At 40.2% G+C, this 22,444-nt stretch overlaps 1 protein-coding gene across 1 annotated transcript in view; it reads left to right on the top strand.

Annotated features, from left to right (window-relative positions):
• Nucleotides 1–21,638, top strand: part of LONRF1 (LON peptidase N-terminal domain and ring finger 1) — a 45,626-nt gene extending 23,988 nt beyond the window's left edge. The window contains exons 8-12 of the mRNA XM_060001234.2: nt 210–331; nt 2,738–2,896; nt 3,009–3,171; nt 9,214–9,366; nt 20,264–21,638. Of these exons, the coding sequence (XP_059857217.1) occupies nt 210–331; nt 2,738–2,896; nt 3,009–3,171; nt 9,214–9,366; nt 20,264–20,422 (756 nt within the window). The 3' untranslated portion in view covers nt 20,423–21,638. The remainder of the gene's footprint in view (nt 1–209; nt 332–2,737; nt 2,897–3,008; nt 3,172–9,213; nt 9,367–20,263) is intronic.
• The last annotated feature ends 806 nt before the right edge of the window (nt 21,639–22,444 follow it).

Here is a 22,444-nt window from a genome sequence, read left to right as displayed (position 1 = left end):
ATGTGTCTTCAATGCTCTTGAGTTAAGCCTCAGGCAGGTTTACCTGTTTAGCACCATCCATTGTAATGGTCCCCCTCACTAATTAAATTAATTCAGAACTGACTGTATAAATATGTAATAAAGGCTTTACTATATCAAGTTAAACTGTTTTGCCTGTTTTATACTGTAGGAAGAAAAGCACTGGAATGTAAAATAATATTGTTTTTCAGTATCTAGCAGATAGGAGGTACTGTGTCACACAGCTGTTGGAAGATTTAATAGTGAAGTATCTGCCTGATGAACTGTCTGAGAGAAAAAAAATATATGATGAAGAAACTGCTGAACTCTCACAGTAAGTTTCTTCTCAGAAAAATTAACAATCAAATTACGAACTACTACCCTTTGAAATAGTAAGGAGAAGCCTCACAGCAAGCTGGGTTCTGTCTTTAGTTCAACCCAGTGTAGTCAAAGGCATATTTTAAACAAATAGTGGCCAGCTTCCCCTGTCCTCGACAAAAGTTTTTAAAAGTTCATTTGGTAACTTCTAGATGTTCTGTTGGGAGTGACTGACTCAGCTCTCTGCACTGAAGCAGTGTTTTAGGTGGAGGAGGGGTTTCCTCCAGTGACATCAGGCCCTGGAATCAATCGGGAATGGAGAGGGGTGAGGTGGTTGCTGGGAACTGCATCCCTCAGGCGTCAATCATGGTGGTGCAGGGGGAAGGTGGAGGATAGATGGCCTGGATTGGCAGGAGGGTTAGCCAATCAGAGGTTTGAAGGGGGTGGGACCTTGAGGCCTGAGACTGAAATTGGAAGGGGTGACTTAGGGGCTAAATTCTCAGTTAAGGAAGCTATTGACTGTTAGCAGAAATGACTTAGTATCAGCAAGGTGAAAAACCTGGTGGTAACTTTGGGATTCAGTGGTACCACTAGTAAGAGCACATAAAAGCCAATTGGGGCTGGGTAGGTTGGACATGGTTTTGTTGCTCTGTATAGCTTGCTTTCTTCTACATTTCTTTTTCCTTTCTCTTCCCCTCATGTCTTTTCACCAGTCTCTTCTTGAGTGTCCAAGTTTCTTTCATGGGTTTCTAATTTCTTAACTCTCTTTTTTTCCCACTTACTTTTAACTGGACACTAAAGAGCAAAATTGTAATTTTTATATGCTGTTTCTAAAAAATACAGATTAAACATTTTATATTTCTAAGAAAAAAATAATTGTGCTTGCAGATTTTCTTTTTCAATATCTGTCTACCAGATGTCTTCATTGGGCTAGTGGCCTTCAACAGAAGAAAGGTTTCTAATCTTTTGTTTGTAGAAGTTGATATTGATTTGTCTCCTCATGGAACTGATATTTTATTGTGTGATTTTATGATAGAAAATATTCTGATGTGAGGATTATAAGCCTTTTTGACCAACACTGCAGAAAGCTGGGATATAAGAATGCTTCAGATGTATTTTTGAAATACTAAAACATGGTGAGAGGACCAGACCCCTCACAGAAGAGTGAAATCCATGGATGACAGAAAGAGTAGTGATGTGAGGGAAGCTGAGTGTGATGGAGAAGCCTCAGGGAATCTTGCTGTGTACTAACAGGGCTATTCTTTTAAGGGGTAGCTCATCCCCTGGTACTTACAAGTTTTGCTAATTAAGAGGTATACTGGCTCCCCCCCCGCCCCGTTTTTATGTTCATAAGAGTGCTCAATGGTGGTAGAATATACAGTTTTAAAAGTAGAGGAACTAGGACTGGTATGTTAAACGTGTGTATTAAATATTGCCTTTACTTAAGTAATTAGTGATCTTTTTGAAGAAAGACTAGAAAATATTAGTGGGGGGGGGGCCATAATCTGTAACCCGAACGTAATCATCATTGGCATTTCGGCATATATCCTTCCCGATCTTAATGTATATAAATACATTTTAAACAAAGATGGGATCATTTTAATCCTATCATTTCTGTAACTTCCTTTTCTCGTTAATCTGAACATTTAACCATAGTATCATTTTATGGTTACGTCATAATTTATTTTACTGGCCTTCTCTTTTTGCTTCTAGGTTTTGGCTACTATACACAGTGCTATGTTGAACATTCTTATAGTACTTGCAGGAAAAAAGTGAGCCTTTTGGTTCAAAGGATACGAATCTTTCTGAAAGCATTTGATGCATATGGCCAGATTCTTCTTCAGCATGGCTGTGCTGTTCACGCTGCCAGTTTTCCCACACCCTTGCCAAAGCTGTGCCCTGCCTTTATCCTTCACATTTCTTGCCAGTCTGGCAATAACAGTGTTGTCATTTTAATTATCTGGAAGAAATGTTATCTCATTGAATTACCTGGTTTTGTTAGTATGAAAATATTTTAATGCCTAAAAATTTTGAACGATTTGCTTTTTTTGTGGGACCTCATGTTTTCTTATTATCTAAGAGTGAGAGTATACTCTGTCATGTTAGAAATATTTTAAACAGATTTTAATATAAAATAGTAATTATAATCAATTGCTTTGTGATTCATAAAGATACTTAGCTCTGTATGATAACTTCGTATATCAAATTCAAATTTACTTGTAAGAGGATCACCAACATATTTTTAGGATTAATATTGTATCAATATGAGCTTAAATGAAAAGGATGCTGATTCCTTTTCTTACCAAGAATAAAAATCACCTGATTTTAGAGTGAATTTGCCTATTATTTATTACTGTTGCAGGCTTCACTCATTTTTGTTGTATGTCCTGATATATAATAATGAAACTTTTTTCTTCTTCAGCTTGACCAAGAATGTTCCGATATTTGTTTGCACTATGGCCTACCCCACTGTGCCTTGCCCTCTTCATGTATTTGAGCCAAGATACAGACTGATGATTCGAAGAAGTATACAGACTGGAACTAAACAGTTTGGGATGTGTGTCAGCGATACACAAAATGGGTATGCTTTTTATGTAAATATTTTTATTGATTCTGGAATTTTCTTTGAATATTGCTGAGAACTTGCATGTTTGTTGCTTGACCTTTGATGTTAATTGGAGTTTTCCCTTTAGTTTTGCAGATTATGGTTGTATGTTACAAATCAGAAATGTCCATTTCTTGCCTGATGGGAGGTCTGTGGTTGACACAGTTGGAGGAAAGCGGTTTAGGGTTTTAAAAAGAGGGATGAAAGATGGATACTGCACTGCAGACATTGAATATCTGGAAGATGTGAAGGTATGAAAAACTATTCTTTTTCAGCATGCTCTGGTATACTGTGTCCTAGGCATTGTACACGCGTAAAGGCTGATAGGAACATTAACCAGTTCTTCCTGTCAGAGACCCTCAACAATGCTTATACAGATTAGCTCCAAGTTACCTTTTCATCTTGCTCTTAACCATCCTGAGTTCCAAGAGAACTTGGGAGACGAGCACCTAGATATACTGTTCATTTCTACTGGCTTGACAGCCAGCACAGTGCCTAGAATGTATGTATTTGCATGGTAATTGCTTAACAATAGCAGTGGATTCAATTGAACTTCCAATCCATGTAAGTTATGAAACCTGCTAATTCCTACCCTTTTAAACTGAATTTATTAGTAGTCAAAGCTGATGTAATCATCAGTAGATTGAACTTTGACGTAAAGGTAAACACATAAAATCCCTGAAGAATTGTTCTATATTAAGATATGCCTAAAATACCCTAAAACTGAACACAGCACCCAACTGTGTCTAACTTTAGGGCAACACAGATAAAGCACCGTCCGTATAATTGGTGGTGGTATCTTACCTGTGGAGGGTTACTGTGAAAATTTTCTTGGATAGGGTTAGTGCTGCCCTTTTGGTATTTCCAGTACCTACTCTACCATCTGCAGTTCGTTTAGGTACCAGAAAAATGATTTGTGGTACTGTAAATATCAAATGAAAGGCAACTTTCTTTGGAAGGGCATTAGAAAAACATAGATCTTACACTCTCACTTGTTCATTGATCTGTTTGAGCCCTTCATCTCAGTCAGCACTTATTCAGTGTTGGCATTAGGCATTTCTACAAACAGTGGCTCATTAAATTTTCAAAACGCTATGAGATAGCTAGCAGATGAAAGAATTCAGGAGTATGAATTTGCCAAAGATCCTGTAGGTAGTGTAAAAAAATAATTTAACACCAGCTCTCTGGCTCCAAGTGCTATGTTTTATCATTATATCATATTGCTTCTCTGCTGATAAACTTGATTCATCTGATATTACCTGTCCTATCTTATTATAAAGATGTTATGGGGAAACTCTGCTTTGTGCAGTGAGCCAAGAGTATGAGTTGGAATTTTGAGTTGACTGATAGTCTGTGCCTTAGGAATATTTGGCTAATGGAATCATTTGCTAAAAGGTGATGTTCTTTGTAAAACTAATAACCTTATTTTAGTTTTATGTAAATTTACACCTTCATATATTGGATTTGCTGATAAAATTCCTTGAGTATGTGGCTAAACTTATGACTGTATATAAATATATGACAGTAAATTAGCATATTGAGAGTATTATGGATTTGATGTTTAGAAAATTGAATTCTCTATGTCATTGTGGTCTTGTCTAATAATTTTTCTTCATCTATGTAATGATTTCTTGTTCATTCTGGAAAAGCTTCTCAAATTTTGTTTTTTATATCAAAGTTGTTTTTTCCCTTGGTGTAGTAATTCTAATTTCTGTGACCTCTGATGACATTTTAAATTCTGTTATTGCAATGAAATTCCTTAACTTTAAAAGCTTGCCTTTAAAACTTCTGCCTACTTCTTAGCTCCTTTTTCTAACTCAGACTTTTATTTTTATCATTCCCTGTTTACTAGAGTTCACGGTTTGGTCCCTTGAATTTTGTAAAGGTAGAAAGCAGATACTTATTTTTGGTAATAGTTCTTAACAAGTCACAAGTTTATTTGCTGGGGGTTTTTGTTTTTGGATCAAATTTTTTTTATTGAAGTATAGTTGATTTACAGTGTTGTTAATTTCCGTTGTACAGCAAAGTGATTCAGTTATACATATGTAGACATTGTTTTTTTAATATTCTTTTCCATTACGGTTTATCATAGGATATTGAGTACAGTTCTCTGTGCTATACAGTAGGGCCTTGTTGTTTATCCATGCTATATATAAAAGCTTACATCTGCTAACCCCAACTTCCCACTCCATCCCTCTCCCAGCCCCTTCCCCCTTGGCAACCCAACCACCAGTCTGTTATGTCTGTGATTGTGTTTGTTTTGTAGATAGGTTCATTTGTGTCATGTTTTAGATTCCACATTAGTATGATAATCTCTAGTTGCATCTAAGTTGCGGTTATTTCATTCTTTTTTATGGCAGAGTATTATTCCATTGTGTATATGTACCACATCTTCTTTATCCATATTCCTCTGTCCACGGACATTTGTTTCCATGTCTTGGCTACTGTGAATAGTGTTGCTAAGAACATAGGGGTTGCATGTATCTTTTCAAATTATGGTGTTCTCTGGATATATACCCAGGAGTGGGATTGCTGGATCATATGGTAATTCTATTTTTAGTTTTCTGAGGAACCTCCGTACTGTTTTCCATATGGCTGCACCAACTTACACTCCCTCCAGCAGTACTGGAGGGTTCCCTTTCTCCACATCCTGCCCAGCATTTGTTAGTTGTAGACTTTTTAATGGTCTACACGGGCCGTTCTGACCTGTGTGAGGTGGTACCTCATTGTAGTTTTGATTTGCATTTCTCTGATAGTTAGTGATGCTGAGCAACTTTTCACGTGTCTCTTGGCCGTCTGTATTTCTTCTTTGGAGAAATGTCTAATTAGGTCTTCTCCCATTTTTCAGTGGGGTTACTTGTTTTCTTGTTGTTGAGTTGTATGAGCTGCTTATATATTTTGGAAATTAAGCCTGTGTTGGTCACATTGTTTGCAAATATTTTCTCCCATTCTGTAGGTTGTCTTTTTGTTTTGTTTATGTTGTTTATCGTTTCCTTTGCTGTGCAAAACCTTACAAGTTTAATTAGGTCCCATCTGTTTATTTTTGCTTTTATTTCTATTGCCTTGGTAAGAAAACATTGGTACAACTTGTGTCAGAGAATGTTTTGCCTATGTTCTCTTCTAGGAGTTTTACGGTGTCATGTCTTACGTTTAAGTCTTTAAGCCATTTTGAGTTTATTTCTGTGCATGGTGTGAGGGTGTGTTCTAACTTCACTGATTTACATGCAGCTGTCCAACTTTCCCAACACCCCTTGCTGAAGAGACCGTTTTTCCCATTGTATGTTCTTGCTTCCTTTATTGAAGATTAATTGACTGTAGGTGTGTGGGTTTATTTCTGGGCTCTACTCTGTTCCAGTGCCAGTACCACACTGTCTTTATATTATCCCACAGCTCTCTTATATTGCTTTCTTTTTTTTTTCATTTGGCTTCCTGTCTGCTTTTCTGATTGGATAATTTCCATTATTCTGTCTTGCAAATCACTTACTCTTTCTTCATTATTCATTCTGCTCTTCATTGCCTTTTAGCTCAGCTTTTGTCTCTGCAAATGAGTTTTCTAATTTTTCTTTGTTTCTCTCTTACAGTTTCTAGCTCCTTTTTACAGTAATCTGTCAATAGCCTTTCTTAATTCCTTCCATATTTTCATTACCTCCTTTCTGAACTTGGTGTCTGTTAGAATGAAGAGGTCAACTTCATTGTACTTTCAGGGGAATTGTCTTGGTCTTTTAACTGGGAGTGTGGTTCCTCTGCTTCTTAATTTACTTATATTTCTCTTACTTTGTGAGTTTAGGAGAAACAGTTATCTACTGTGGTCTGGGAGGGCTATTTATATGTGGGGTGTCCCTGTGTAGCGTGTGTGGGTTTAGTATATTTGGTGCGAGGGTTGTCATATGCCTGTCACCTCTTTCCTCAGTGTGTGCCAGCTGCTATCCCCTTGATAGGGGTTGTGCAGATGCAGGCACTGGTGCCTGGCCCTGGGAGGGGAGGCAGGAGGTGGCTTGCACCCACTCCTGGCGTCTGGGAGGGAGGCAGTGGCAACTTGTGACAGTCTCAAGCACATGCGGGTAGTATCCTGCCCTCTGCGAGCGCACACACAGGAAAAAGGCTACAATGGCAGGTCCCACCCCTCCCCTTGAGCACCCCCCAAACAAAGCACCCCCTCTAAGGCGGCCCAGGTTTCCTCCTCATACACTCTCAGTTGCGGTTGCACCAGATTCTAGCTACCACCCCCAGGCTGTTTCCACACAGCCAACCCCAGTCCTCTTGCTGGGTCTGATCTCTGAAGCCCGAGTACCAGCACCCAGCCCTGGCTGATACACATCTCAGGCTGGGGAGCCCACAGTGGCAGCACTGACCATCTGTCCCCTCTCCACTCTGGCTGCCACAAACCAGCTGCTGTGTTCTCCAAGGTTCTGAAGCTCCCTACTGTCCTGGTCAATCTCCCTGCCGGTGAAGGGGCTTCCCAGGGTCTAGGAACCTTTCTTCTTTCCCAGCTCCCTCCCAGGGACACGGGTCCTGTCCTGATTCCTTTCTCATTTTCTTCTTTTTCTGTCTTCTTTTTTTCCTACCTTGTTACATGGTGATCTTCTTGCCCTTTCAGCAGTCTGAGGTCTTCTGCCAGTGTTCAGTAGATATTCTGGGAGAATCATTCCACGTGTACTCATTCCATATGTAGATTTTTGATGTATTTGAGGGAGAAGGTGAGCTTCACATCCTACTACTTCACCATCATCTTGATCCCAGCCCCACAAGTTTATTTATTGCTCATATCAAGACCAATGTGTGTTAGCAGAGGACTGAATCTTGTATAGCCAATTCCAAGACCAGAATGCTTGAATCATATGGCTCTTCTTTCTTTTAAAATTTTTCGTGTGGTAAAATATACATGACATAAAATTTACCATTTTAACCATTTTTACATATGCAGTTCAGTGGCATTAAGCACGTTCACATTGTTGTGAACAACTTTGGTTTTCTTTTTCATTTCAAATCCTTCAAAAATAAGAAGTATGTTCTTTTGTCTCTTGTGTGCTATAGTCTTTTTATTTATTTTATTTTTGGCTGCGTTAGGTCTTTGTTGCTGCGCACGGGCTTTGTCTAGTTGCGGCGAGCAGGGGCGTGGTGCACAGGCGTCTCACTGCGGTGGCTCCTCTTGCTGCAGAGCACAGGCACACAGGCTTCATTAGTTGTAGCACGCGGACTCAGTAGTTGTGGTGCACGGGCCTAGTTGCTCTGCAGCATGTGGGATCCTCCCGGAGCAGGGCTCAAACCCATGTCCCCCACACTGGCAGGCAGACTCTCAACCACTGCACCACCGGGGAAGCCTCTGTGCTATATATAAGTCTTACCTTTTATGCATCAGGATATTTTCAGAGTCCCATTGTTGTTTTTTATTGAGTCACTCTTGAAGTAGGAAAGGCTGACTCAGGCCTGGTATTGGTTCAGTGCGTTAATGTATGTGGAATATAGTGCTCTCTGGCATGGAGTGAGTGGGATATGAGCGTTAATCAATATGAGGTGGATGAGTTAATGTTCCATCTTCCCACCTGTGTTTTATGAGACTACTCTTCTGGATCTTAGGCTGGAAGGCTGATGCATTTAATTTTATATTTGCAGTTTGATGAGCCAGTAGTCCAAAGGGCATACACAGGGGATGGAGGTAGCCACGGCCTTGGGCCTTTACAGCAGCAGCAGTTCATCATTGTATAATGAGCATATAATGTATTGTCTCTCTTTTGAAATGCTGGCTTTATATGCTAAGTTATTTGTTGCAGTTTTTGTTTTGACCCAGTTCCCTGGTTAAAGGTGTAATTATGCTTTCCCTCTGTCCTATTACTGCTTTTGCCGTGGCACCTTAAATCTCCCCCAATCTTCCCTTTCATTGTAGCAACTGTATTCCTGGTTTTTTTGTTCTACTGCTTTCAAAGGCTGTTGATCCATAAAGATGAATTCCCAGTCCCTGTAGACCTTTATCTGAGAACTAACTCTCCATCTTACCCCTCCCAGTTAGGGGCTGTTAGTTGGGTTCTGCAGTGTCGCACTGCTAACTCAGCAAGACTGCTAACTCAGCAAGGCTAGGTCAGCTACGCTGGGAGGTCAAGGCTTGCTGTCTTTCTTAGTCTGGCCCATTGGCACTCTGTGAGGCAGAAAGGTATGGTGTTTACTGCATAAGAATAATACTCTGATCCAGCACTGAAATAGGTATTCCCTATTTTTTTATGGGTTTTTTTTTCCATTTCTGTAGGGATGGATGGGAAGATTAGACACAGACACCTTACTGACTGTTGTATTTCTAGGTTGAGAATGAAGAGGAGATAGAGAACCTCCGACAGCTTCACGATTTGGTCTACTCCCAAGCCTGCAGCTGGTTTCAGAATTTAAGAGACAGATTTCGAAGCCAGATTCTTCAGCACTTTGGATCAATGCCCGGGAGGGAGGAAAACCTCCAGGTATGATGGCTTTGATATTGTTTCCAAAAGTCTCACTTTTTGTGTAAACCCAAGTTGGTAGATTTTTTTTTTTGTTATAAATTTATTTATTTATTTATTTTTGGCTGAGTTGGGTCTCTGTTGCTGTAGGCGGGCTTTCTCTAGTTGCCGGGAGCAGGGGCTACTCTTGGTTGTGGTGCACGGGCTTAGTTGCTCTGCAGCCTGTGGGATCTTCCTGGACCAGGGCTTGAACCTGTGTCCCCTGCATTGGCAGGCAGATTCTTAACCACTGCACCACCAGGGAAGTCCCGAAATTGGTAGATTTTTTAAGTTTCTTCATCTTTAGTTTTGCACATTTCCTTTGTCCTGTCTTTAGATTTGTGACCATATTCTCTAGCACAGGGGTATCCACTGCATCTTATATAGGAAGAGGATGGAAACAGTGTCAGCTGAGATGCATATAGGAGCAAGTGCAGGAGGAGAAAGCCCCCAGCTGAGGATTTTCCAGAAGGAGGGATAAGGAATTAAAAATGGGACATGGGAGATAGGATCAAGATGGCAGAGGAGTAGGACGTGGAGCTCACCTTCTCCCACAAATACATCACAGTTACATCTACATGTGGAACGATTATCACAGAACATCTACTGGATGCTGGCAGAAGACCTCAGACTTCCAAAAGGGCAAGAAAATCTACACAAAAAATCTACACAAAACTGGGTAGGACAAAAGAAAAAAAGAGAAAGGAATTGGGATGGGACCTGCGCCCCTGGGAGGGAACTTTGAAAGAGGAAAGGTTTCCAGACACTGGGAAGTCCCCTCACTGGTGGGGAGATCAGCTGGGACAGAGGGAGAGCTTCAGAGACACGGAGAAGAGCACAACAACCAGTTTGCAGAGGGCAAAGCAGAGAGAGACCTGCACAGATGGTCGGTGCCACCAAGCACTCACCAACCTGAGACACTTGTCCGCTGGGGCAGGAGCGGGCGAGGCTCAGGCTTCAGAGGTCAGACGCTGGGGAGAGGGCTGTGGTTGGCTGTGTGGAGACAGCCTGAGGGGGCTAGGGTGTAGGGCCCCACGACCGAGGGAATACAGGAAGAAACCTGGGACTGCCAGAGAGGCAAGGTGCCATTGTTCGGGGTGTGCAAGGAGAGGGTCAGGACTGCCGTAGGAGCTTCCGTCTCCGAGCCCGCACTCTCAGGCAACGGGGCACTGCCTGCCTGAGCTCCAGGGGCGGGTGCAAGCTGCAGCTGCCATCTCGGACTCCAGAGGCAGGTGCAGACCACTGCTGAGGGTCCCACAACCACGTGCCAAATGCTGCCCCCTCCTCCCTGGCAGCGTACATAAGCCACGCACCGCACACCCCAATCCAGGGGACAGCGGCCAGCACACGCCGAGGAAAGGGGCAACAGGCATCCAAACCAAGAACAGCCCTCACGCCAAAAAATTGTTAAACCCACGCAAGCTACGTAGGGACGCTCCCGCGTGTAACAGCCCGCCAAGACCACAGTACGTAATTGCTTCTCCTAAACTGACGCAAGCTACGTAGGGACGCTCCCGCATGTAACAGCCCGCCAAGACCACAGTACATAATTGCTTCTCTTAAACTGACAGAGTAAGAGACAAGTAAAGTGAAGACACAGAGACCACTCCCAGTTAAAAGACCAAGAGCAATGAAACAGACCTCTTCAGTCTAATAATAGATACCGAGTTCAAAAAGGGAGGTAATGAAAATACTGAAGGAATTAAGAAAGGCTATCAACAGAAATGCAGATTACTGTTAGAAGAAACTAGAAGGAAGAGCCAAGAAAAATTAGAAAATTCATTTGCAGAGATGAAAGCTGAGCTAAAGGCAATGATAGCAGAATGAATAATGAGGAAAGAATAAGTGATCTGCAATATAGAATAATGGAAATTACCCAATCAAAACAGCAGACAGGAAGCCAAATGAAAAAAACAAGAAAGCAATGTAAGAGACCTGTGGGATAATATAAAGCTGGCCAATCTATGCATAGTAGGGATTCCAGAGGGGGAAGAAAGAGAAAAAGGGATGGAAAATGTATTTGAAGAAATTATGTCTGAAAACTTCCCAAACCTAAAGAAGGAAACATGTCTAGCTACAGGAAGCACAGAGGGGGTCCCAAACAAGAGGAACCCAAACAGACCCACACCAAGACATATTATAATTAAAATGGCATAAGTTAAAGAGAGGCTTCTGAAGGCAGCAAGAAAAAAACAGGGTTAATTACAAGGCAACTCCCATAATGCTATCAGCTGATTGCTCTACAGAAACACTGCAGGCCAGAGGCGAGCGGCAGGATATATTCAGAGTCCTGAAAGGGGAAAACCTGCAACCTAGGGTACTCTACCCAGCAAGATTATCAGTTAGGATAGAAGGAGAGAGAAAGAATTTCTCAGACAAGCAAAAACTAAAAGAATACAGCAATACTAAACTTATCTTAAAAAAATATTGAAATGTCTTCTCTAAATAAAAAAGCAGCAAGAAGATATAGGAAGGAGGAAATCACAATTGGAAAGTAAATAAACTAGCCAGTATACACATCAAAAAGAAAATTAAAAAACCCTATTAGTGAAAGCAACAATAGACACAAGGAATAGCAAAAGGATAAACGTTAAGATGTAAAAAAGGACATCAAAACCATAAAATGGGGCTTCCCTGGTGGCGCAGTGGTTGAGAGTCCACCTGTCGATGCAGGGGACACAGGTTCATGCCCCGGTCCGGGAAGATCCCACATGCCGCGGAGCAGCTGGGCCCATGAGCCATGGCTGCTGAGCCTGTGCGTCCGGAGCCTGTGCTCCACAACGGGAGAGGCCACAACAGTGAGAGGCCCGCATACCGCGGAAAAAAAAAAAACCCATAAAATGTAGAGAAGGAAAGTAAGAAAATGTAGATTCTTTAAGAATGTGTTTGAGCCTACATGACTATCAGTCTAAAGCAAGCACATATAGGAAGGGGTTAACATACTTGAAAAACAGGGCAACCACATATCAAAAGCATACAATAGATTCACAAAACCCAAAAAGAGAACACAAGCATAAAATGAAATCATCGAACCACAAAAAGAAAAAAAAGGATCAAAGAATCAACTGGAAAGCAAGGTTTAAAATGGCAATAAATACACATGTATCAGTAATTACCTTAAATGTCAATAGACTGAATGTTCCGATCAAAAGACAGAGTTTCAGATTAGATTAAAAAACAAGAGTCTATAATATGCTGCCTACAAGAGAGCCACCTTAGGGCAAAGGACACACATAGACTGAAAGTGAGGGGATGGAAAAAAAGGTATTTCATACAAATGGAAATGACAAGAAAGCAGCAGTTGCAATACTCGTATCAGACAAAATAGACTTTGAAACGAAGGCCATAAAAAAAGGCAAAGAAGGACACTATATAATGATAAAAGGATCAATATAAGAAAAGGATTATGCGCTCGTCAGCATATGTGCACCTAAATACATAAAGCAAATACTAACAGATAAAGGGAGAAATTGATAGGAATACAATAATAGTAGGAGACTTTTAACACCCCACTCACAATACATGGACACATCTTCTAGACAGAAAATCAATAAGGCACAGAGATCCTAAATGATACAACAGTGAGACTTAATTGATATTTTCAGGACGTTATATCCAAAAAAACCCGGAATACACATTCTTTTCAAGTGCACATACTAGAGCACAAAACTAACCTTAAAAAATTTAAGAGTATAGAAATTATTTCAAGCATTTTCTCTGACCACAACAGCATGAAACTAGAAATCAACCACAGGAAAAGAAATGAGAAACAATTACATGGAGACTACTAAACAACATGCTACTAAAAAAACCAATGGGTCAACAAGGAAATCAAAAATTAAATTAAAAACTACCTTGAGACAATGAAAACACAGCCATACAAAATCTATGGGATGCAGCAAAAGCAGTTCTTAGAACAAAGTTCACAGCAATACAGGCCTTCCTCAAAAAACAAGAAAAATCTCAAATAAACAACCTATCACCTAAAAGAATTAGGAGAACAAAACCTAAAGCCAGCAGAAGGAAGGAAATAATAAAGATCAGGGAGGAAATAAAATAGAGGTTAAAAAATATAGAAAAAAAATAAAACCAATAGCTGGTTCTTTGAAAGGATAAACAAGATTTTCAAACCTCTGGCCAGGCTCACCAAGAAAAGAGAACCCAAATAAGATGATAAATGAAAAAGAAATCTCAACCAATATGCCAACAACTTTGACAAATTTGACAACCTAGATGAAATGGACAAGTTTCTACATACAACTCACCAAAACTGAATCAAGAAGAAATAGATAATTTGAACAGACTGATCACCAGAAGTGAAATAGAATCTGTAATTTAAAAAAACCAAACAAACAGACAAAGAAACTCCCTACAAAGAAAAGTCCAGGGCCAGATGGCTTCACAGGTGAATTCTACCAAACATCCAAAGAAGAACTTATACCAATTCTCAAACTCTTCCAAAGACTGAGGAGGGGGGAATACTCCCAAGGACATTCTGTGAAGCCACTGTCACCCTGATACCAAACCAGATAAAGACACAACCAAAAAAAAAAAAAAAAAAAATTACAGGCCTATATCTTTGATGAATATAGATGCAAAAATTCTCAACAAAATATTAGCAAACTGGGCTTCCCTGGTGGCACAGTGGTTGAGAGTCTGCCTGCCGATGCAGGGGACACGGGTTCGTTCCCCGGTCTGGGAAGATCCCACATGCCGCGGAGCGGCTGGGCCCGTGAGCCATGGCCGCTGAGCCTGCGTGTCTGGAGCCTGTGCTCCACAACGGGAGAGGCCACAACAGTGAGAGGCCCGCATACCGCAAAAAAAAAAAAAAAAAAAAGCAAACTGAATCCAGCAACACATAAAAAAGATCATACACCACAACCAAGGGGGAGTCATCCCAAGTTCACAAGGATGGTTCAACATATGCAAATCAATGTGATACACCACATCAAGAAAAGACAAAAACCACATGATCATCTCAATAGATGCAGAAAAGCATTTGACAATATTCACCATCCATTCATGATAAAAACTCTTACCAAAGTGGGTATAGAGGGAACATATCTCCATATAATAAAAGCTATTTATGACAAACCCACAGCCAGTATAATACTAAATGGTGAAAAGCTGAAAGCCTTCCTGCTAAAATCTGGAACAAGACAAGGATGCCTGCTCTCACCTCTTCTATTCAACATAGTATTGGAAGTCCTAGCCACAGCAATCAGACAAGAAATAAAAGGTATCCAAATTGGAAAGGAAGAGGTAAAATAGTCACTCTATGCAGATGACATGATACTATATATAAAAAACCCTAAAGACTCCACACAAAAGTTACTAGATCAAATAAATGAATTCAGCAAAGTAGCAGGATACACGATTAACATGCAGAACTCGGTTACATTTCTTTACACTAACAATGAAATATCAGAAAGGGAATGTAAAAATCAATACCTTTTAAAATTGCACCAAAAAATAAAGGACTAAAGAGAATTCAAAGAAATGGAAAGATATCCCATACTCTTGGATTGGAAGGATTAATATTGTTAAAATGGCAATATTACCTAAAGCAATCTACAGATTTAATGTGATCCCTATCAAATCACCCATGAAATTTTTCACAGAACTAGAATAATCCAAAAATTTATATAGAACCATAAAAGACTCAGAATTGCCAGAGCAATCCTGAGGAAAAAAAACAAAGCAGGAGGCATAACTCTCCCAGACTTTAGACAATACTACAAAGCTACAGTCATCAAAACAGTGTGGTATTGGTACAGAAACAGACATACAGATCAATGGAACAGAATAAAGAACTAAACCCATACACCTACAGTCATTTCATCTTCAATAAAGGAGGCAAGAATATAAAATGGGAAAAAGATAGTGTCTTCAGCAAGGGGTGCTGGGAAAGTTGTACAGCTGTGTGTAAATCAGTGAAGTTAGAACACACCCTCACAGTGTGCACAAAAATAAACTGAAAATGGCTTAAAGACTTAAGACAACACCATAAAACTCCTAAAAGAGCATAGGCAAAACATTCCCTAACACAATTTGTACCAGTGTTTTCTTACGTCAGCCTCCCAAGGCAATAGAAGCAAAAGCAAAAATAAACAGGACCTAATCAAACTTACAAGCTTTTGCACAGCAAAGGAAACCATAAACAAAACGAAAAGACAAACTACAGAATTAGAGAAAATATTTGCAAATGATGTGACTGACACAGGCTAACTTCCAAAATATGTAAGCAGCTCATACAACTCAATAACAAAAAAACAAACAACCCAATCAAAAAATGGGCAGAAGACCTAAATAAACATTTCTCCAAAGAAGAAATACAGATGACTAATAGGCACATGAAAAGATGTTCAACATAGCTAACAGGAAAATGCAAATCAAAACTACAACGGGGTACTACCTCACACAGGTCAGAATGGCCACTATTATAAAGGCCACAGGGCTCTGCTCTGCCAGTGGTTAAGAATCTGCTTTCCATTGCAGGGGACACACAGGTTCGATCCCTTGTAGGGGAACTAAAATCCCACATGCCACGGGGCAACTAAGCCCATGTGCTCTAGAGCCCACGCCCCACAACTAGAGAGCCTGTGTGCTGCAACTGCTGAGCCCGTGCACCACAAGTCCTGAACCCGCACGCCATAACTAGAGAGAAGCCCACGCACCACAATGAAAGATCCCACATGCCGCAACTAAGACCCCATGCAGCCAAATAAATAATGTTTTTTTTTTTTAAAAAAAAAAAGGGAGGGAGACGCAAGAGGGAAGAGATATGGGAACATATGTATATGTATAACTGATTCACTTTGTTATAAAGCAGAAACTAACACACCATTGTAAAGCAATTGTACCCCAATAAAGATGTTAAAAAAAAATAAAAATAAAAGCCCCCAGATAACAAATGCTAGAGAGGGTGTGGAGAAAAGGGAACTCTCCTACACTGAAGGTGGGAATGTAAGTTGGTGCGGCCACTATGGAAAACAGTATGGAGGTTCCTCAAAAAGCTAAAAGTAGAGTTGCCATATGATCCAGCAATCCCACTCCTGGGCACATATCCAGACAAAACTATAATTCAAAAAGATACATGCACCCCTGTGTTCATAGCAGCACTATTCACAATAGCACACGTCACAAGACATGGAAACAACCTAAATGTCCATCAATAGAAGAATGGATAAAAAAGGTGTGTACATATATATATACAATGAAATACTACTCAGCCAGGACAAAATAATGCTATTTGCAGCAACATGAATGCAACTAGAGATTATCATACTAAATGAAGTAAATCAGAAAGAGAAAGATAAATACTGTATGATATCACTTATATGTGGAATCTAAAATATGGCACAAATGAACCTATCATGAACCTGAACCTATCTACAAAACAGAAATGGACTAGCAGAGAACAGACTCATTGTTTCCAAGGGGGAGGTGGGGAGGGAGAGGGATGGACTGGGAGTTTGGGGTTGGCAGATGCAAACTATTACATTTAGAATTGATAAACAACAAGGTCCTACTGTATAGCACAGGGAACTATATCCAATCTCTTGGGATAAACCATAATGGAGAAGAATATAAAAAAAGAATGTATATATGTGTATAATTGAGTCACTTTGCTTTACAGCAGAAATTAACACAACACAACACTGTAAATCAACTATACTTCAATTAAAAAAAGGGGACATGGTACCATCTAGTAAATTGTGCCTATAAGACAGCTACGTCTTCGAGCCTCTTTGGCTTTGCTGTTATTCTTTGAGAGTTGAGAGATGTATCATTTTCTATACTTTTAAAAAATCTTGTCACCTTTTCTGTTATCCCCAGCTTTTTACCCTGCCACTTTAATTCATCTTTATCTCTTCATGTTTTATATTTCACTCCTCCTGAAACTATCGTTCTTATGGTCTTGATCTGGAATTTAGGGTTTACATTTAAGTTTAATCTAATTAGCATACAGCAGGTGCTTTCTGGTCAAGCAGAGCACTGCAAGAGGCATAAAGAAGAGTTCCTATCCTGGAAAATCTGGAAAAAGACCCACCAAAGCATTAGGCATAAGCATTGTTGAATTGAGTTGGATACAATGTTTGTGGTTAGATGGGAATAGATTACATAAAGGAATGGCTGTAAATGAATATCAGATGGACAGAGGGCCCCTGTGATGGACACTGTCTCTCATTCCAGTTTTCAAAGGTCGGCCTACATCTGTCTGAATCTCAGTTGAATCCTTCACATGAACTTGAAATTTCAACATCACATCATCTCCAAACTGAGTTCTCAGTCTGTGTCCAGCATATATTAGTTGCCACGTGTTTGTTTTATCCTGGCTACCTGAATCTGATTGAACTTGATAGAAACAGCTTTTGATGAGCACAGAATTGAATAAGTACATTTTAAATGTTAACAAACCAACTTGTAGAAAATTTCAACATTACTTTCCAATCACCTCCACCACCCTCACTTTTATTATGCAGTCCTCTTCCACTGCTTTCAGTTAGTCATACTGTATGAGTCAGGATTCAGTCAGGAAAACAAAAGCAGCCACTCTATATATCCCAGGAGTGAAGGGTTTATTGTCGGAATTAAAGTTGACACCCCCATTGGGAGAGCTGGAGGAGGGAGGATCAGATCAGGCCATCATCAGCGGAGCTCAGGGACTCTCTTCCTGACACAGTGGAGCACGGGCTCAGGACTTGAGGGGAAGCTGCTGTCATCCTTAGGAATCCCAGGGCAGTCCCCACCAGTATCTCAGTTTGCAGTAGTGGAGCAGGTGGTTTTCACAAATGCTCTGGAAAGCTTCTGCAAATCTCACATCTGCCCACACTTGGCAACAGCCTCCAGAGAAGAATGGCTTCCTCTCCCAACTTCCAAATCTTGAAAGAGTGCCTCTCATTGGTCATGTTTAACCTGGAACCACCCCCTCACATGGGGGGAGGGGATCCTGGGAAATGTAGTTTCTGATGTCTCTACGGAAGGTGGCAGTGATGCTGAGTTGACAACAGGCAGGACACAGATAAGTCCAGTTTGATTCTAGGAGGAGCTTATTGATATCAACTCATGTCACAGCTCCTTTTGTCATTCTGAAACTTCATGTTTTAGGTTCAGTAAAAAGCAATTCAGTGTGTAGTAAAGGTGGCTTAAACATTCTTGTATATAAATTCCTAATTCGTTCCATAGCCAGTAGTCAGCCCTTGCAACATCAGATGAAGTTCTTTGCTAGAGATATGTTTATTTCTCAAATGAAACTGGAAGCTGAGACTTTTCTTATATCCTTCCTAGGATTCCACAATTCTTTGAAGACATTTAAAAATATCACTTAACTTGTCTTAATATTTTATTTATTTATTTATTTTGGCCATGCCGTGTGGCATGCGGGATCTTAGTTACCCGACCAGGGATCGAACCCATGCCCCCTGCATTGGAAGCGCAGAGCCTTAACCACTGGACCACCAGGGAGGTCCCTTAGTGTTTTAAATATATATTTTAAGAAAGCAGTTCTCAACTGGGGACAGTTTTGCCCCTGTGGGACATTTGGCAATATCTGGAGACGATTTTGACCATCAGAACTGGGGGAGGTGCTCCTGGCAGCTAGTAGACAGAGGTCAGAGATGTGCTAAACATGCTACAATGCCAGGACAGTCCCCATAACACAAAAACTGTCCAGCCCCAGAAGCCAGTAGCCTGAAATTGAGATTCCTGTTTAGGTCAGTGAAGAGGAAAGAGTGCTGGCTATGAGGCAGGTCTGGATTATTTGAACCTTGGCTCTGCCACATAGGAGCTGAGATATCTTGGACAATTTGCATTATATTTAATTAAGCTTCAGTTGCCCCATTTTATATGGGCATAATAGTGCCCTCCTTACATGATTGATAAAGGATTTGAGATAGCCATTCTGACAGGTGTGAGATGATAGCTCACTGTGGTTTTGATTTGCATTTCCCTGATGATTAGTGATGTTGTGATATCACCTCATACCTGTCAGAATGGATACCGTCAGGAAGACAAGTATTAGTGAGGATGTGGAGAGAAAAGGAAACACTCATGCACTGTTGGTGGGAATGTAAATTGGTGCAGCCACTGTGGAAAACAGTATGGAGGTTCCTCAAAAAAAATTAAAAATTGTACTACCATGAGATCCAACAATGCTACTCCTGAGTATATATCCAAGGAAAATGAAAACACTAATTTGAAAAGATACATGCACCCAGTGTTCATAGCAGCATTATTTGCAATTGCCAAGATATGGAAACAACCTAAGCCCATCAACAGAAGAATGAATAAAGATGTGGTGTGTGTATGTGTATCTACAATGGAATGTTACTCAGCCATAAAAAAGAATGAAATTTTGCCATTTTTGACAACATGGATGGACCTGGAGATTATCATACTAAGTGAAATAAGTCAGAAAGACAAATACTGTATGTTTTCACTTCTATGTGGAGTATAAAAAAATAAAACAAATGAACAAACATAACAAAACCGAAACAGACTCACAGATATAGAAAACAAATGGTAGTTACCAGAGGGAAGTGAAGGAGGAGGAGGGGTAAAGGGGATTAAGAGGTACAAACTACTAGGTATAAAATAGGTAAGTTACAAGGATGTAAAGTGCAGCACAGGGAATATAGTCAACATTTTATAATAACTTTATATGGAGGATAATCTATAAAAATACTAAATCACTGTTGCACGCCTGAAACCAACAGTATTGTAAGTCAACTATACTTCAATTAAAATTTTTTTAAGTTAGAAAAAGAATCTGACACCATAAAGTGCTCAATACAGATTAGCTTGGTGGTGGTTTTTTACTGCTGTAATTACATAAATATTTGTTTTATTAACACTATACAATGTGGATTCTTTTTAGGCAATCCCTAATGGACCCGCCTGGTGTTGGTGGCTTCTTGCCGTCCTTCCCGTCGACCCCCGCTATCAGCTGTCGGTTTTGTCAATGAAGTCTTTGAAAGAACGGTTGACAAAGATACAGCATATACTGACTTATTTTTCTAGAGACCAATCTAAGTAACCAACTGCTTGGATCTTCCTCTAAAATTACCCTAATCTGGCTGTGGTGATGGCCAGATTGTCCGCTGCCTTTGCACATCCAGTGCTGGTTTGAGAAATGTAATGAAACTGTTTCTTTTTTTCTTTTTCCTTCAACCTCCTGAATCATGTGGTTCTGCAAACAGATACCTTCAACTAGGATTTAGACCACTAAGAACTTGCACAGAAAAACACACACTAAATGTGTGTTAAACCTCTACATTGTGATGAAGTTGCACTATGTACCATACTCTAAATGAAATGAGAACTCTGTGTGTGGGTGCGTGTGTGGGTGTGGGGGTGTGTGTGTGTGTGTGTGTGTGTGTGCGCGCGCGCGCGCGCATGCGCGCCCGTGTGGGTAGTATGGGTGCATTTTCTCTGGCTTTAAAATTTTAAAAGAAAAAAAAAAAGCCATAGAGAGCAGAACTTGCCGAGGGTCATTTATTGCCCAAGTTTACAACAGTAGCGATACAAGTTTTTGCAAATTGAATTTGCCTCAGATTTCTCTGTCCTGATGCTTAATTTGCACAAGTACGTAAGCTATGGTATTGAGTATCACTTTTTGTCGGAAATACCGCTCTTGCTGAACTGTCTTGACCATTGACTAGGACACAGTTTCTTATTTATGTAAATACTTGCATCCCAATAGCCAACAGGCATCGGATGCAGAACCTAGAGCCAGTTTTCAGGAACAATTGCAAACCTGACTTGGTACTGTGCATCTATTCATAAAACACTTAAAACTGTGAAAATATGGTTTACACTTAACTGTACATAAAGGTAAATGGAGAACTCAGTTCAGTACCAGTTAGTTTGTACATTTTAGGGGGGCTTTTCACATTAACTGCCCATCTATGTAATTTATAGTTTGACATATGTTTGTTTAAAAAAATTACATAGTATAAACCCATTAAGGATCTAAGGGAAGAGAAGAAGCTTAATGTAGAACTAAGCTTTTAAAGTATGTTGGTTTTTTTTTTTTTTAATTCTCGTCTTGGTGCAAATGTTAGTTATGCCTTATTCATATCACAGTTAGATCACCATGCTGTGACATGGTCTGTATTCATGCTGCCCTAGATACTTTTGTAATTATTTGTTGCAGACTTGTGACTGTCCCTCTTAACTTTCTTTTATGTAAGTAATTTGTAAAAGTTTCTTAAAAATTTTGCTTTTGCTTATTTAATTTTGAATAAAAGCTAAATTCATAATACTTTTTTTTCTTAATGATTAGGTTAATGTCAAAAAAAGATCAGCGGAGGAATCAAGCTACACAGAGTAGAGAACAGATGAGTTTTGCCTACTGTTTTGTGCTGTGAGATGTAAGCTATAGCTTTCAAAATACTTTTTTTTTTTTTTTTTGGTCATCTTTTGACCAAACAATGAAGTGTCTTAAGGAAAGTTTAGGCCTAGAACCATCCTCTAAAGCAGGGGTCCCCCAACCCCCGGACTGGTACCAGTCCGTGGCCTGTTAGGGACCGGGCCGCACAGCAGGAGGTGAGCTGCAGGCGAGCGAAGCTGCATCTGCCGCTCCCCATCACTCGCGTTACCGCCTGAACTACCCCCCACCCCACCCCGGTCCGTGGAAAAAGTGTCATCCACGAAACTGGTCCCTGGGGCCCAAAAGTTTGGGACCCCTGCTCTAAGGCACATTTTTCAACCTCTGAAAAATCCATGTCCCTTTTAGGATAAAGATAAGGCTCTTAGTTACCCCCATTGGGGACACCTCTTGGCTAAACAGCCTCGATTCTTTCAGTCCCTGATTTCCCAGCTAGGATTTAATATTGAATGTTTTAATTAAAAAGGCAGAAATCACTGCCTAGATAGAGAGCCACCATTTGCCCTCACAATTATGCTAGTCATGAATCGTGAATAGTTCTACAAAGAATGGGCCATTCCCCAAAAGTACCTTATCAATAGTTTCTGCAGTGTTAGATTGAACTTTCTTGTAATAAAAAACTATCAAGTGCCTGTTAAATAGCTTAAATAGTGTCTGGGTGGTATAAAT

The sequence above is a fragment of the Delphinus delphis genome, chromosome 21 (assembly GCF_949987515.2).
Source record: "Delphinus delphis chromosome 21, mDelDel1.2, whole genome shotgun sequence".
NCBI classification, from domain to species: domain Eukaryota; kingdom Metazoa; phylum Chordata; class Mammalia; order Artiodactyla; family Delphinidae; genus Delphinus; species Delphinus delphis.
This window is presented reverse-complemented; position numbering and strand designations above follow the sequence as displayed.